Genomic DNA, 13,850 nt, shown 5'->3' on the forward strand with positions numbered 1-13,850 from the left:
ATCACAAACAAATCTTTTTAACTGGATCTTCTAAGTGAACTGGTTGAAGTTCACCAAATCGAACTGAATCATTTTAACCGATTTGCATCTCCAGTAACCACTTATCCACAAACTACTTACTTTTTAGCATGCCTAATACCCCCTCTGACCTGAAATAAACCAACATTTACTGCGTTATTCAGTTATAAGAACAGTACACTGAGATCAGATTTGAGAAGCGGTGAAACGATAATACTGCGCATGCATGATTTAGCAGAGGGTGAAGCGAACACAAACAGTACATGACAGCCTGCTGTGACTGAACTAAACCCCTGAACAATTGCAGTGCGGGTAAACCGAGGACTTAAATGAGAGGATCTGGCGAAATGTTTATTTCATAACCGAAAATCGTGATGAAATTTAAATAAGTGAATCATGCTTCAGTTGGGTTTCAAAACTTAATTGTAAGAAAATACTAAAAACTATTATAATATTAAGAAACTATTGTATATATATATTAAATCTAACCCTTGAAACAAAGTTGTGGTGGCAGTGGGTCAATGTGACATACAATGTGAGATCGGATTTATTTTTTTAATGGGTTAAAATTAAAATGATTAAAAAAATGTTTCTTTAACTATAATAACCTTGGTCACTTGAGCCTTCAACACCGATAGCTTTGACATATGCAGTACATAAAATAAAGACAGAATATGATGCACTACTTTCCTGCTGCTATTTTGGTGATGTATGTGTGCGTCTGCATACCGTTGATGTATTGCCAGTCTGTTCAGAATTTGCTTACAAACAAAAATGTGTGTAGTATCACAAGCGATGTCTCAAAATTCTACTGATTTCCTGAAATAAACTTTGCATTTGCAGATAATCCAGCTCAGCTCTTTAAGCAGGAGAACTCTTCTTCCTCTCTATGTAGTATTGGCCACACAATATATGTAATGTAATGGAATGCAATGTGTGTATTTGGTCACACTCTATTTTGATGGTCCGTTTGTTGAATTCAAACTACAGTGCATCTGCATGCCAACTTATTCTCATTATACTCTAAGTAGACTGTTAGGTTGGGCTTAGGGTTGGGGTTAGTGTAAGTTGACATGTACTATATTTGCTAAGTTTCTGTTTCTGTCAGTTAAATGTCTGTTTAGCAGCAGTATCATCAGATATTAAGCAGACAGTCTACTAATACTCAAATGGACCATCAAGACTGCTAGACTGCTGCTTTGCACAAGATGTTTGGTCATAGGAGATATGGTCATGCCCAACTGAGCCTGGTTTCTCTTGAGGTTTTTAACCTTCACTTTCACCAATTGGTGAAGTTTTGTCTTGCATCTGTCGCCACTCGCTTGCATGATTCGGGACTTGTAGAGCTGCGCATTGATGGATTTGCTCTTCAGTGTTTGGACTCTCCGCAGTGAATATTAAACCACACTGAACTAAACTGAACTGAACATCAACTTGAATTGAAACTGTTCCAATTCACTATAATTTTTAATGTGAAGCTGCTTTGATACAATCTACATTGTAAAAGTGTTATAGAAATAAAGATGAATTGAATTGAATTGAATAGAATTTGACTATTGCCTGCATATGTATCCTCATGTCCTTTGCCCAGCATCATTCAGTTACAGTAAGATTTTAACTAGAGATTTAAAGTTAAGACTTTAACTTCCAGTGGAAAACAAGGCTGTTTGTGTTTATTGTTCAGGCTTATTGTAAACATTGACACACAATTCATTATCGTCCGCATGAAATCTGGCAGACAGTATTGTGGATTTAGAGATGTGAAACAAGAAGCTGTTTGAGAAGCGACCTCATTCAGTAGACTCAATAAGAAACAGCAGTATAAATCTCATCATATTGCATTTTTTCCTCTCTTTCTCTCTCTCTCTCTCTCTCTCTCTCTCTCTCTCTTTGCAGGGTAGGGATTTTCAACTAATATGGTAGTCTGCCAAAAATCTACTTACTGGAAAAGACAGGCGAGGGTACTTCACATCCCTGCTCTTTAATCACAAGTGTTGTGCAATTCTGCCTTTTCGCTGGCCTGCAGTTTCAAAGTCTATATTTCAGAAAGATGTATATGCTTCTGAGCCCATTTTCATAATGCCACTTTTGAAGTCATTCATTGATTATTCAAATACAATTTTTCCTCCTATGTATTTAAGTTCATTAAATATGTTATATGGTATTTATGGATACAATAAATAAAACAATCGTTCATTAATCGTAATCAAGTTAAACACCTGCAGCACAAAATAAATATATATACTTCTAAAAGGCATACAGTAAGATTATGTATTACATACATTTACCAAGATGAAAATAAAGGACATTTTTTGCTATAATTTTAGTTAGTTTCCGTTAGTTGTGTATGTACACAATACAGTTTCAGTCAGTTCTAGTTCTAGTTTTTTGTTTTTAACTCTCGTTTTATTTTATTTCAGTTAACGAAAATGATTAAAAAAATTCCTTTGTTTTCTTTAACTATATTAACCTTTGTCACTTGAGCCTTTAACACTGATAACTTTGACATATGCAGAACATAAAAGAAAAACAGAATGTGATGCATAACTCTCCTGCTGCTATTTTGGGGATGTGTGTGTGTGTGTGTGTGTGTGTGTGTGTGTGTGTGTGTGTGTGTGTGTGTGTGTGTGTGTGTGTGTGTGTGTGTGTGTGTGTGTGTGTGTGTGTGTTTCCATGCCATTGATGTATTGCAAGTCTGTTCAGGATTTGTTTACAAACGTAAATGTGTGTAGTATCATAAGCGATGTCTCAAAATTCTACTGATTTCCTGAAATAAACTTTGTATTTGCAGATAATCCAGCACAGATCTTTAAGCAGATGAACTCTTCTTCCTCTCTATGTAGTATTGGCTGCACAAAATGTGTAATGTAATGTAATGCAATGTGTGTATTTGGTCACACTTTATTTTGATTGTCCGTTTGTTGAATTTAAGCACACTATAAAGTACATATAAGTGTATAAAGTACACTCACAGAAATAAAGGTATGAGATCTGTCACTGGGGTGGCACATTTGTACCTAAAGTGTTCATTTTAATGCCACATTTTAATACCTCAAGAGTACATATTAGAACATAAAAAGTACAAAAGTGTACAAATATATGCTTTTGAACCACCAATACTGATCCTTTAAGTACAAATGTGTATCTTTTAAAATGGTACCACCCCAGTGACAGCTCTTGTACTTTTATTTCTGAGAGTGTATGATCTTATTCTGAATCCCTAATCCTACCCAAAATCTAAACCTCACTATTACCTTAATAACTATTATTAAACAGTTAGTTAGTAGTTTTATAAGCTATTAGTTTAAAGTGTTACCTATATTCTGTTCAATCAATCGATCTGTCAGTCAATCAATTAATATTAAGTCTGAAATTTCTGAACTCACTCCATATAGTTTGTTGAATTGTTGAATAAAACCAATTTTACATTTGCATGATTTGAAAGAAAACAACATTCTTACTTGTGTGACATTTATCTTATAAATATAATAAAAAAACTAACAAACACAGGTTTTTTTTTTTTTTTTTGCTGTAAAGAGCCCATATTATACATGAAATAGGGTCATATTTTGGTTGTAAGGGTTTCCAACAACAGTTTAATATGCATGCAAGTTCAAAAAACACTTTCATGGTCTTATAATCTGCATTTATTTTTACCTAATTATCCCAGCGACTCCCGTATGAATCGTCCAGTGATTTATTTGTTCCCAAACCCCTCCTTAGCGCGAAGCTAATCTGCGCTGATTGACAGTCTGTTGCGATTGGTTGACTGCCTTCAGTGAGAGAGTGAAATGCCCAACAGCTAATCAGCAATATAAAAGTAATCCCAGTTCATACACGCTCGATAGTGTAGGCATGGATTTTAGCTGCCAGTGGGTCAATGTAAATACAGACGATGGATTTGAAAATACCGACGACTAACTATTTTATTGAGCAAAAACTCCAAAAACAGTTGAGGAGATCTTCTAGCTTGTCTCACTCTGCTCTTTTCACACACACACACACACACACACACACACACACACACACACACATACTGCCCTCGACCTTGCGCGCGTGCGCACACACACACACAAACACTTAACCCTCCTACGGACGACAACGAGCACACACACACACACCTCCGGACGACAGCACGCGCACACACACGCACACACACACAAACACACACACACACACACTACCCTCCTCCACGGAGCTCCGTAAACAAAGCAGCACGCGTCGTGTTATTAACTCGGCTTTGCACGCGATATAAGAATAAAGCGAGTTAACCTCATACAGTACACGTGGTTACAAGTAACAAATCACAACTAAATACGTTTGCAAGCTAGAGTAAACGAGGCAACTTTAATCGCACGTACTTACACTTGAGAAATAGAGGAAGAAACCCATCCAAAAAAGGCCGTCAGTAAGTTACTCTTTACTGATCCTTCCTTTAACAAACGCCAATGAAGTATTCTTTGTAGCATGTAGTTTCCACAAGTTTCCAGTAGTTTCCAACTGCTTGGCTATAATGCTGAGGTTTCATCTTTGGGTAGAGACTCAATAATATCCATCTGGAGTGTGACTTCAATCGACCGGCATGTTTGTGTGTGTGTGTTTGTGGGTGTGTGTGTCTGGGTTTCTGTGTTAGAGGGCGGGGCCTCAGGTTTAAAATCTCCCGGGTTTGCGCGTGCAGGTGAATAGCTTGGTTTCGTTAGTACGTCATGGCGAAACACCTAATGACTCGGTATCAAGGCGACTCGTTTGAAGCACTATGAGTCGACTCTTTTATAGATGAATCAACAGTTTTAAACACTGCACACTAACAGATTTAAGCATTAGATGGATACTTCACTTCACTTAGAGCTGTGTTACAGACTACATGGAAGGGCATTTTCAAAATCCCATAATATGGGCTCTTTAAAAAAAATCTAAACCTAAAACTAAAAAAACCTAAGCCTAAAACTAAACCTAACGTTTGAGTGACATTTTAGCAAAGATGTTTAAACAGTAATTACAGTCATGTGAAAAAATTAGGACACCCTATAATAATAATAATAATAATAATAATAATAATGACTTAAATTTATATAGCGCTTTTCTATACACTTAAAGCACTTTACACATTGAGGGGTATTTCCTCATCCAACACCATTGTGTAGCATCCACCTGAATGACACGATGGCAGCCATATTGCACCAGACCACACACCAGCTAATTGGTGAAGAGGAGACAACATAATGAAGCCAGTTATGATGGACAAAGGACTGTGAGCAAATTTAGCCAGGATGCCAGGGTTAAACCCCTACTGTTTTCGAAGGGATTTCCTAGGATTTTTCATGACCACAGAGAGTCGAGACCTTGGTTTAACGTCTTAACGCTCACTGACAGTATAGAGTCCCTTTCGCTATACTGGGGCATTAGGACACACACAGACGTTAGGTTGAGTGCCCCCTGCTGGCCTCACTAACACCACTTTTGGCAGTAACCTAGCTTTCCCATGCAGTTTACTAGTCATCCAGATACTGACCAGGCGCAGCCCTGCTAGGCTTCAGTGGGCGACCATGTAAGAATTGCAGAGAGCTAATTGCCGGCCTATGAAAACATAGGTATTTTGTAAGGTTTTGAAAAAAAAAACTGAAAACTGAAAAAAATTAAATAAAATAAATAAATAAAAAAACATATCAAGATCTTTATATTTATTTAGATATTTTTATTTAGACCATATTTATCTTCTGTAAATGTAATTCTACAAAAATGCATATTCTAACTGAGGAAAAAGTTAGGACACCCTACCCCTTAATAGCTACTGTTTCCCCCTTTGGTTGAAATATTTGCAGTGAGACTTTTTTGTAGCATCTGTCAGTCTGTGAAATCGGTCTGAGGAAAATGTAGCCCACTCCCCAATGCAGAATTCTTTAATATGTGAGATATTTGAGGAGTTTCTTGCATGTACAGCTTATTTCAAGTCACCCCACAGCATCTCAATGGGATTAAGATCTGGGCTTTGACTTGATTTACTGGTATGTTTTGAGTAATTGTCGAGTAGCTTGGTCCAGTTTCGTTTCAGCTTTAATTTTCGGACAGATGGTCTCACATGTTTCTTAAGCACCATCTGATACACCTTTGAATTCATAGTGGATTATATGATGGTGAGCTGACCAGGTCTCAGCAAAGCAACTCCAAACCATGAACAGGGGGAGACTGGAATTGGGACTCGCCATAGGTCAGACTTCAGCCTGTTGTATCCATTCTATATGAGCACCACATTACATATAACTGGATCAATTGTGTCCAGTTTTCACAAGACAACTGCATTATTGCATGGTCATATTGATAATGCACTGTAAAAACTGAACCATTGGGTCAATTAAAAAAAAAAAATACTTCTGCTTGTTACACACTAATGGAATTGAGCTTTTCTGTTAAAAATAAAAAATAAAATAAAGGAGCAATTATTTTATGTTCTAAGTAATGTGTTCTCTATTTTTACAATGAAGCACTGTTTACTATGGTTAGAGTACAGCAAGTCATTGTAAAATCTCTGGCAAGTCATCTTAAAATCTCTCATTTTAAAATAATTTTAATGGCTCTTTCCAATTGCTTTTTCATTTGGTGGTTGAAAAAGTGTATGGTTGACACTTGTTGATCATGTTGTGCTCGTGTTGTGTGTATATGTATGTTTACTACTCTAGCACACACCATAACATATTGTAGCAGCGATCCGATAGCTGTTGTATCAGTTTCACTTGATATGAGGATAGCGTGTATCTCTTATGCAACAGCTCAGAGAAGATCAAATGATTTGACCCCTGTCTCATGCCCTGCGCTTCATTGTGCTGGGGCTGATGGCTCTGGGGCTCCCTTTGTTCAGGGGCATGAGTACTGCGAGTTGTGTGCTGTGTAAACATGCACTACTGTTCAAAAGTTTGAGGCCAGTATCTTTGATGCTTTTATTTGTTTGTTGTACTATGACTTCCAAAAGGACATTTTAAATGGATTAAAAGTGACTTAAAATGATGTCACTACAATGTTGGTTTCAAAAATATAGATCAATCAATCACATGTACCAAAGAAAAGTCTATATTCATTCATATTATTCGCTATGGTTTATTTCTTAGTGTTGAAAAATATATTACGTTTATAGTAATGCTTTTTTGTTATTTGGATGACTGCAATCTTTCCCAGCACCACGGACATGCAGGAAGAAATGTGAATTACTGCATGCATGGTGAAAAAATTGCAAGCTTGAAAGAACATTTAACATTTGTTAGCAGTATTTTATGTTTTACCTGAAATCATTAGTGTCTGAAAGGTGTTTTTATTGGTGTGTCATTTGTGTCTCACAATAACCAGAACAAATACATATGGTAACAGCGCAGGCTAGTAATCCCATGTTAAAAACCCTTAACTAACCATCAATAATGAATTTGACCATCAAATGTGCTAGCACAATGTCAAAGTGCATCTGAGGCTGTAACTCTAAAATGTTTAAAACTATTGACACCAAACTTAAGGTTCTTCATTGTCACCTAACACAATATATGGTCCCACTTTATATTAAGTGGCCTTAACTAATATGTACTTACACAAGAATTAATAGTTTGTTACAATGTACTTATTGTGTAAATACATGTATTTACTGTATACTTATGCTTAATTAAATACATGTATGTAATTACAGCCGTAATTAACTTTTGTAATTACATTTGTAAATACACTGTTGACCATCCCTTACACCTCAATATATATATATATATATATATATATATATATATATATATTTTTTTTTTTTAAGGTCAAGGCTATTAGCAAGGTTCTCTCAATTGATTGAATTTACAGAAAATATAGATATTGTTATAGGGTTATGAATTTACTTAAATTGTGAAATGATTGTGATATTATCGTATCGCCTAGCCCTAGTAGCCATCAAAATAATTCTGAGGGAATCAGCCATATTTATTAAGAAGCACTGATAAAATATTAAGTATTACACATGATAGCATATACAATTATGTTTTTAAGCAGCGATTTTGTTCTTGTTACACTCATATCAAATGTTATTGTAATTAAATTATAGCATTATAGAAAGTATTACTTTAGTTTATTTTCAAAGATGAAGCTATAGAGCTGTTATTTAAGTGAAAATTCTGAGGACACTTGTTCTCAGAAATGCTTTTTTGTTGACAGCATATTCATATTACAAACTTTGAAAGATGTTTGGCACATTTAGCTTTTTAAAATGCAGTTTACATAACTTGAAGCAATAGAGTTTGTGTGGAGGATCGTTTAATGTGAACCCAAGCCAGGTCATTACGATTGCATGGGTTGCCCACCCCCAATTAAAGTCCCCACCTGGATACCTAATAGGTAGGAGCCAGGATAATTACAGCAAAGATAATTATGCGTATCATACAAGCCTGGGGGCAATGGTATAATTTGTGGATCCTCCAGTCAGGTCTTGGTTGATCAATATTATGCTAGTTCTGTAAATACAGAATGACCAATCAGGTGATTCCATTAATGATTTTTTTTTCTTCTTTTTTTACTTTTTTTTTTTTTTACTGGCTTTATGTCAGGTGCATATTACAAGATGAAATTGCCAGGATTCATCAGGATCAGATTGTAAAAGAGCTCTTCAGGTAGCTTGATACACAGTTGTAACACATGAATTGGCCACCACAGAGACTTTGTGGTCCAACTTTCTCATCATAAATACAAGATCTTGAAGAAAAATTATTTCAACTTTGGACTACTTATGGTATACTGAATTGCTGTACCAATCGGTACTGAAATTTTAAAAATCTCCATTTCGATGTTAGGCACTTGAATGTTAGCCATGTATATGTATCTGTGCTTGTATCTCTTTTGTGTAACCGTGCTTCACCAGGCTCGAAACTGGGCACTCTGGATCACTAGTATAACATTGTGACAAACCTACAAACCAAACTGACCACAACAAAGATGTTGTCTATAAAAAGAAAGTGAGGCAAACATATTTGATTGCAAATCACAGACACTCTTCACTTTTTGTGACATTTGTTTGGTTTGGTGCAAAGAACTGCACAAAATAATCTTTTATTTATTGATTTTATGTAGGGCTGGGCGATAATTCGATATCGATAATTATCACGATGTAAAATTTTTCGATAAAACGATAATGACAGTTCGATAATTGCTCGATAATATTTTCGCACTATGCGTAACGTTGCGCAAGCATTTTGCAGCCTGCCCTTCCAGATGCCGCACGCCGTACAAGTTTACAGCCATACAGTGTTAGTTGCACTTATATGAGTAAGAAAGAAATGAGGTAAAAAAGGTCAGAATCACAGACACTGTTGACAAGAAATGTCACTAGACTTCATGAGCTACTTAGTTTTTCGCTATCCGACACAAAACAGAGCAACGTGCACCGCAAACTGAGCAGACGAATCTTGTCATCAAAAGCAGGCAACACCACGACCTGTTTCACCATGTAAAACAAGACCACCCTTATGAAGATGCTAAGAAATTACAGACCTAAACAAGTGTTAGTAAACCAGTGCAGCTACCCAGCAGAGTCTCATGTCATCATTTTCGAAAGCCGTGCCTTACGAGAAAAAAACCCCTGAAAAGACAGACGCAAGACATGACAGAGTACACAATCTCAAACACATCTCAATGAGCTCTTGATGCTTGCTGTAAACTACAGGCTGCATCATTTATTTGTTACGACAATAATAGGATCTTTTGATGTCAAGCTTATGTTTTCTTTTTAATATTAAAGTATTTGTTTTGAAATCTGTAATACTACTATTGTCTCTCATCGACGGTAAAAGAACCAGACTTTAGGCTATATATTTAAAGGACATAATCACAGAAGAGATATCAGATGCTCAAGACATAATCTTTTAAAAAAATGACATGCAGCAAATATATGACAGACGTTTACAACAGCAGTGGATCATTAATTAAATCCTTTTTTTCCACGGAGCGAAGCATCATCCACCCGCAGTTGTTTAAGGCGGACACGAACTAAATAAATATAAACATATTTCCTTAAAAATTTATCTTGTTTTAACGAATTTCGTTTTGTATAATGTGTTACTTAATTTTGATGTATGTTTTGTTGGTCAGTTATCTACAGCATAGACAAAAGGAACGAATAACATCTGAGGTGAAGCGCTTAACACAAGCCCGCTATATGCTTTAGCGCCAAAACAGTCCATCAAACTATTTTCATGGTTTCATTTTAATTCATTAACTAAGCGCGGTCTGAGCAGCATGAACTTGACAGTCTTTTCTCTGCACTGATAGATTTCCTGGGTTACCTCGGAAGAATAAACTCGGATGGAGCTCAGAAGCTCAATGTGTAAATGGAGAGGCGCCCCGGCTGGCTCCCTGCATTTTTTTGTTGTGATGCGCATTGTTCATGCATCCCGCAATATGGGATGTCAAGAGGGTGACAGCATAAGTAAACTGCACACACTTGATGATGTAATGCGTGGATGCGTCTCAGCGCAAAGCATAACTAAACCTTTACATGTCCATGCTTAATCAGTCATCGATAAGGTCTATCGATAAAAGCATTATCAACAATCAATAGATAGTACATTAAAGTATAGTTCACCCTAAATTCACAATACTCACCATTAAAAGGAGAGTTCATCCAAAACTGAAAATGATGTGACCTTTAACTCACATTGTTCCAAACCGTTTTTTTTTTCTGATGTTGAACAATAATATCCAATAACTTGTAGGTAATGTCTTTGGTTGTTGAAAACTTGAACAGTAAATGCTGAATAAAGATTGTTCTTTTGTTTATTATTTTATTATTTATATTGTCAGACAGCTAAAACATTTCACTAAATGTGTTAAATCAGTTGCACAAAGCCATTGGCTTGCTGAAAATCTTATATATTTGATAGATATAAAGATTTTACATTTATCGAGATAAATATCGATATCGACTGAAATGAAAAAAATTATTGTGATAATTTTTTTTGCCATATCGCCCAGCTCCAATATTATGTATCTCTCTGTTAATATTACTAGTATTATAAAAGAAAAAGAAAACTGCGCCATACTGTGACTTAGCATTTATTTTACCTTGAAACTGCAGTCAGATGTATGTTGAAGTACATTTCCAATGAGCCTGTGTTGATTTGATACGCACACAACCAAAGCCCATTGTCTCCGGTTCAATGATAGCAGGTTAATATCAATGATATGTTCAATCATTTTTAAAATGCTTCTCGCTTTGCTTTGACATTCTTCTCAGTGTTTCTCAAAAGTTAATCTCACAGGCTTTCTGCTCCTTCCTTTACTTGAAATCTCAATCCGGAGCTGTCTCTATACCTAGTGAGCCTTCAAAGGGATGTCTGAATGGTTATATGTGCTCACAATTTCCCTTAAGAATGTTTAGGTTGACAGCACACTGTGTTTGAAGACACATGGTGAAAAGATCATTATGTGTCATTCATACGTGTTATATGGGTGGAAATGAGTTGCGATGCTCATCGCTGAACAGCTCCAGGATTAAAATGTTCTCTGTAAGTGGCACTGTCCTCAGCGGACCTTCACTAATGATATCCCTTCCCTGTTTTCTCTTCTCTTTCTCTCTTCCCCTCCAGGTGGTGTTGGTCTTTGCACTCAGCATCGGAGCTCTGGGAATATACTTCATAGACTCTTCGGAGTGAGTACTATTCTGATTTAACACCTCTTTCCTGAATTATTTATTGTTTTACAGTATGAGTCCAAGGACATTAACACATTTATTAAATGGTGAAAGCTTCTAAATAAGTGATTGCGCTAAAGCAGATTCAACTTATTGTGCAGAATCTACTGTTCATGAATGGGACCAAAACGGTATGAACTTTTATTCAAAATTAGGGTCACAAATAAACAATTGCCCATTTGAAAATATGTTTTTAATAACTCAGAGAGCAAATAAATATTGTATCTATTCATTTTTGTTAATTTTGCTATTCTCTGCTGACTCTCTGTGTCAAGCAAAGAAAAAGAGTGATTTCAACCTAAAGTCTTGCATAACCAAGTCTGAAGTTTCAAAAATAGTACTAGCAATTTGTGACTTTCTACAGTTTAAGTAATGGCCTCTGGTGTCAGTAATAACAAGTGTTTCTGAATTCTAAATACCATATTTTAATAGGGTTTTCCCATCAACACAAATGAAGGACTGATGTTGGTAGCCATTGGGCCCTATCATATACCTGGCACAATAAGGCGCAAGGCGTGTATGGTGCGAATTGTTGCTATTTTCAGACCATCGCAACTGTCATTTTCATGTTTTCGCACCACGTTGTTTAATTAGCAATTGTATTTGCACTACTTTGTGGACTCAATGTGTGCTGGTCTAAAAAGGTGGTGTGTTAAGGCGCAATGTTGGCGTGGTGCTATTTTAAGGAACTAAAACAGACAGTGTCATTGACCAACTAAGAGCTGGTCTAAAGACAACACAGAATATATTAGTTATGCGCCTATGTGGGTACAAACGCTTACACATTGCTCAATACACACAGGATGTACAGCAATAAAGGATTAAAATGTTACAAAAAATATTATTTTCTACATAAACAGGGCTCAAAATTGACTTTTTTACTTTGTAGCACTGGTGCTCCCAACTTCAAATTTAGGAGAACCCACCAAACATAAATGAGCACCACTTCAAATTGTATATTAAGGGATTTATTGTATTTGAAAAAACATCCATCAGGACTAACAAAAACCCGAAACAACTGTCTAACTAATTCTGAGATGACTTGTTGATATTTGCGCAATAATTCCAAAATGTATGTCGAATAATTATTAAATATTAATGATGACAAAAATGACAATAATAAAAACAATGAATTACATTTCTCATTATCATGCTGCCTTGAATATGCTTGAATGCGTGTTATTTGCTATACAAAGTCATGAAAAATAAATGTATGGTTTGCATCAAACAAAAATGAAGCATTGCAGTAAGAAATATACAGTTTTTACTATTGTTTTAATATGCATGTCAATTTAATAAATATTATTTTATTTTACAAAACACACAAAAGATTATAATAAATCCTTCAATTCAATGCTGAAAGATGCAAAACTGTTTTTTTAAGTTAGTAACTAACATCTCACGAAAGAATTGACAAAAGAAAGGAAGAAAAGTCTCACTTCTACCACTCTTTAAAAGGTTTGTGTCATTTAAATGCTCATTTTTTTATGAGCTGATTTATATTTTCCTGTGTTTGTGGAAAGCAGTCAAGTCAGCCGGCCCAATATATAAGGGGAGCAGAGTAGGATTCTCGCAATGATCAACAGCCCAATACCATTCTTTGTTATGAGCCGCAGATTCAGCGACCTTTGGCGAAGATGTATATAAGTGTTGGATTTTACATTTAGCGGACATTTGCGCTGAACATACAGTCAATGCAGTCACACAAAAGCTCCCAAATATATTATGAGGTCGTATAGATTAAATTTCGAGTGCATATGCGACCAAAATTGTCACAATTTCGAGCCCTGATAAATATAAAAAATACACCTCCATGCCTCCTTCACCTCTGGGTTGACAATTTGCATTTGTATAATGTTGTTATTATTATTAGCAGTACTATTTATTATATGCATATTCATATTTGTTTCAATAAAAACAAGAGTAGATTTGTCTACCTTTTGGGTTTTGGATCATATAGGGCATAAGAATAGGATGTGTGTTTGAATTTTTTTGCCTACACTTCGTTATTGTTGTTCATTTATTCATTAGCTGGAAATCAAAACTGAATTTAGAAATAGTTGTGAAAGAAATATTTACTCTCAACAAACAAAATTAAATATGAGGGCTAATTGATTTCTTCAGTGGAGTGAGT

General features: G+C 35.7%; 1 protein-coding gene across 33 annotated transcripts in view; it reads left to right on the plus strand.

Moving 5' to 3' along the window:
* kcnma1a (potassium large conductance calcium-activated channel, subfamily M, alpha member 1a) overlaps positions 1-13,850 on the plus strand; it is a 368,217-nt gene that overhangs the window by 168,997 nt on the left and 185,370 nt on the right. For all 33 annotated transcript variants that reach the window (XM_087278365.1, XM_087278370.1, XM_087278341.1 and 30 more), the window contains exon 3: positions 11,613-11,674. Coding sequence is in view for 25 of the 33 variants with exons in the window: in XM_087278341.1 (XP_087134467.1) it covers positions 11,613-11,674 (62 nt within the window). In the remaining 8 variants the exon portion in view is untranslated. The remainder of the gene's footprint in view (positions 1-11,612; positions 11,675-13,850) is intronic.

The sequence above is a fragment of the Danio rerio genome, chromosome 13, assembly GCF_052040795.2.
Source record: "Danio rerio strain M-AB ecotype USA chromosome 13, GRCz13ab, whole genome shotgun sequence".
Classification (NCBI taxonomy): Eukaryota; Metazoa; Chordata; class Actinopteri; order Cypriniformes; family Danionidae; genus Danio; species Danio rerio.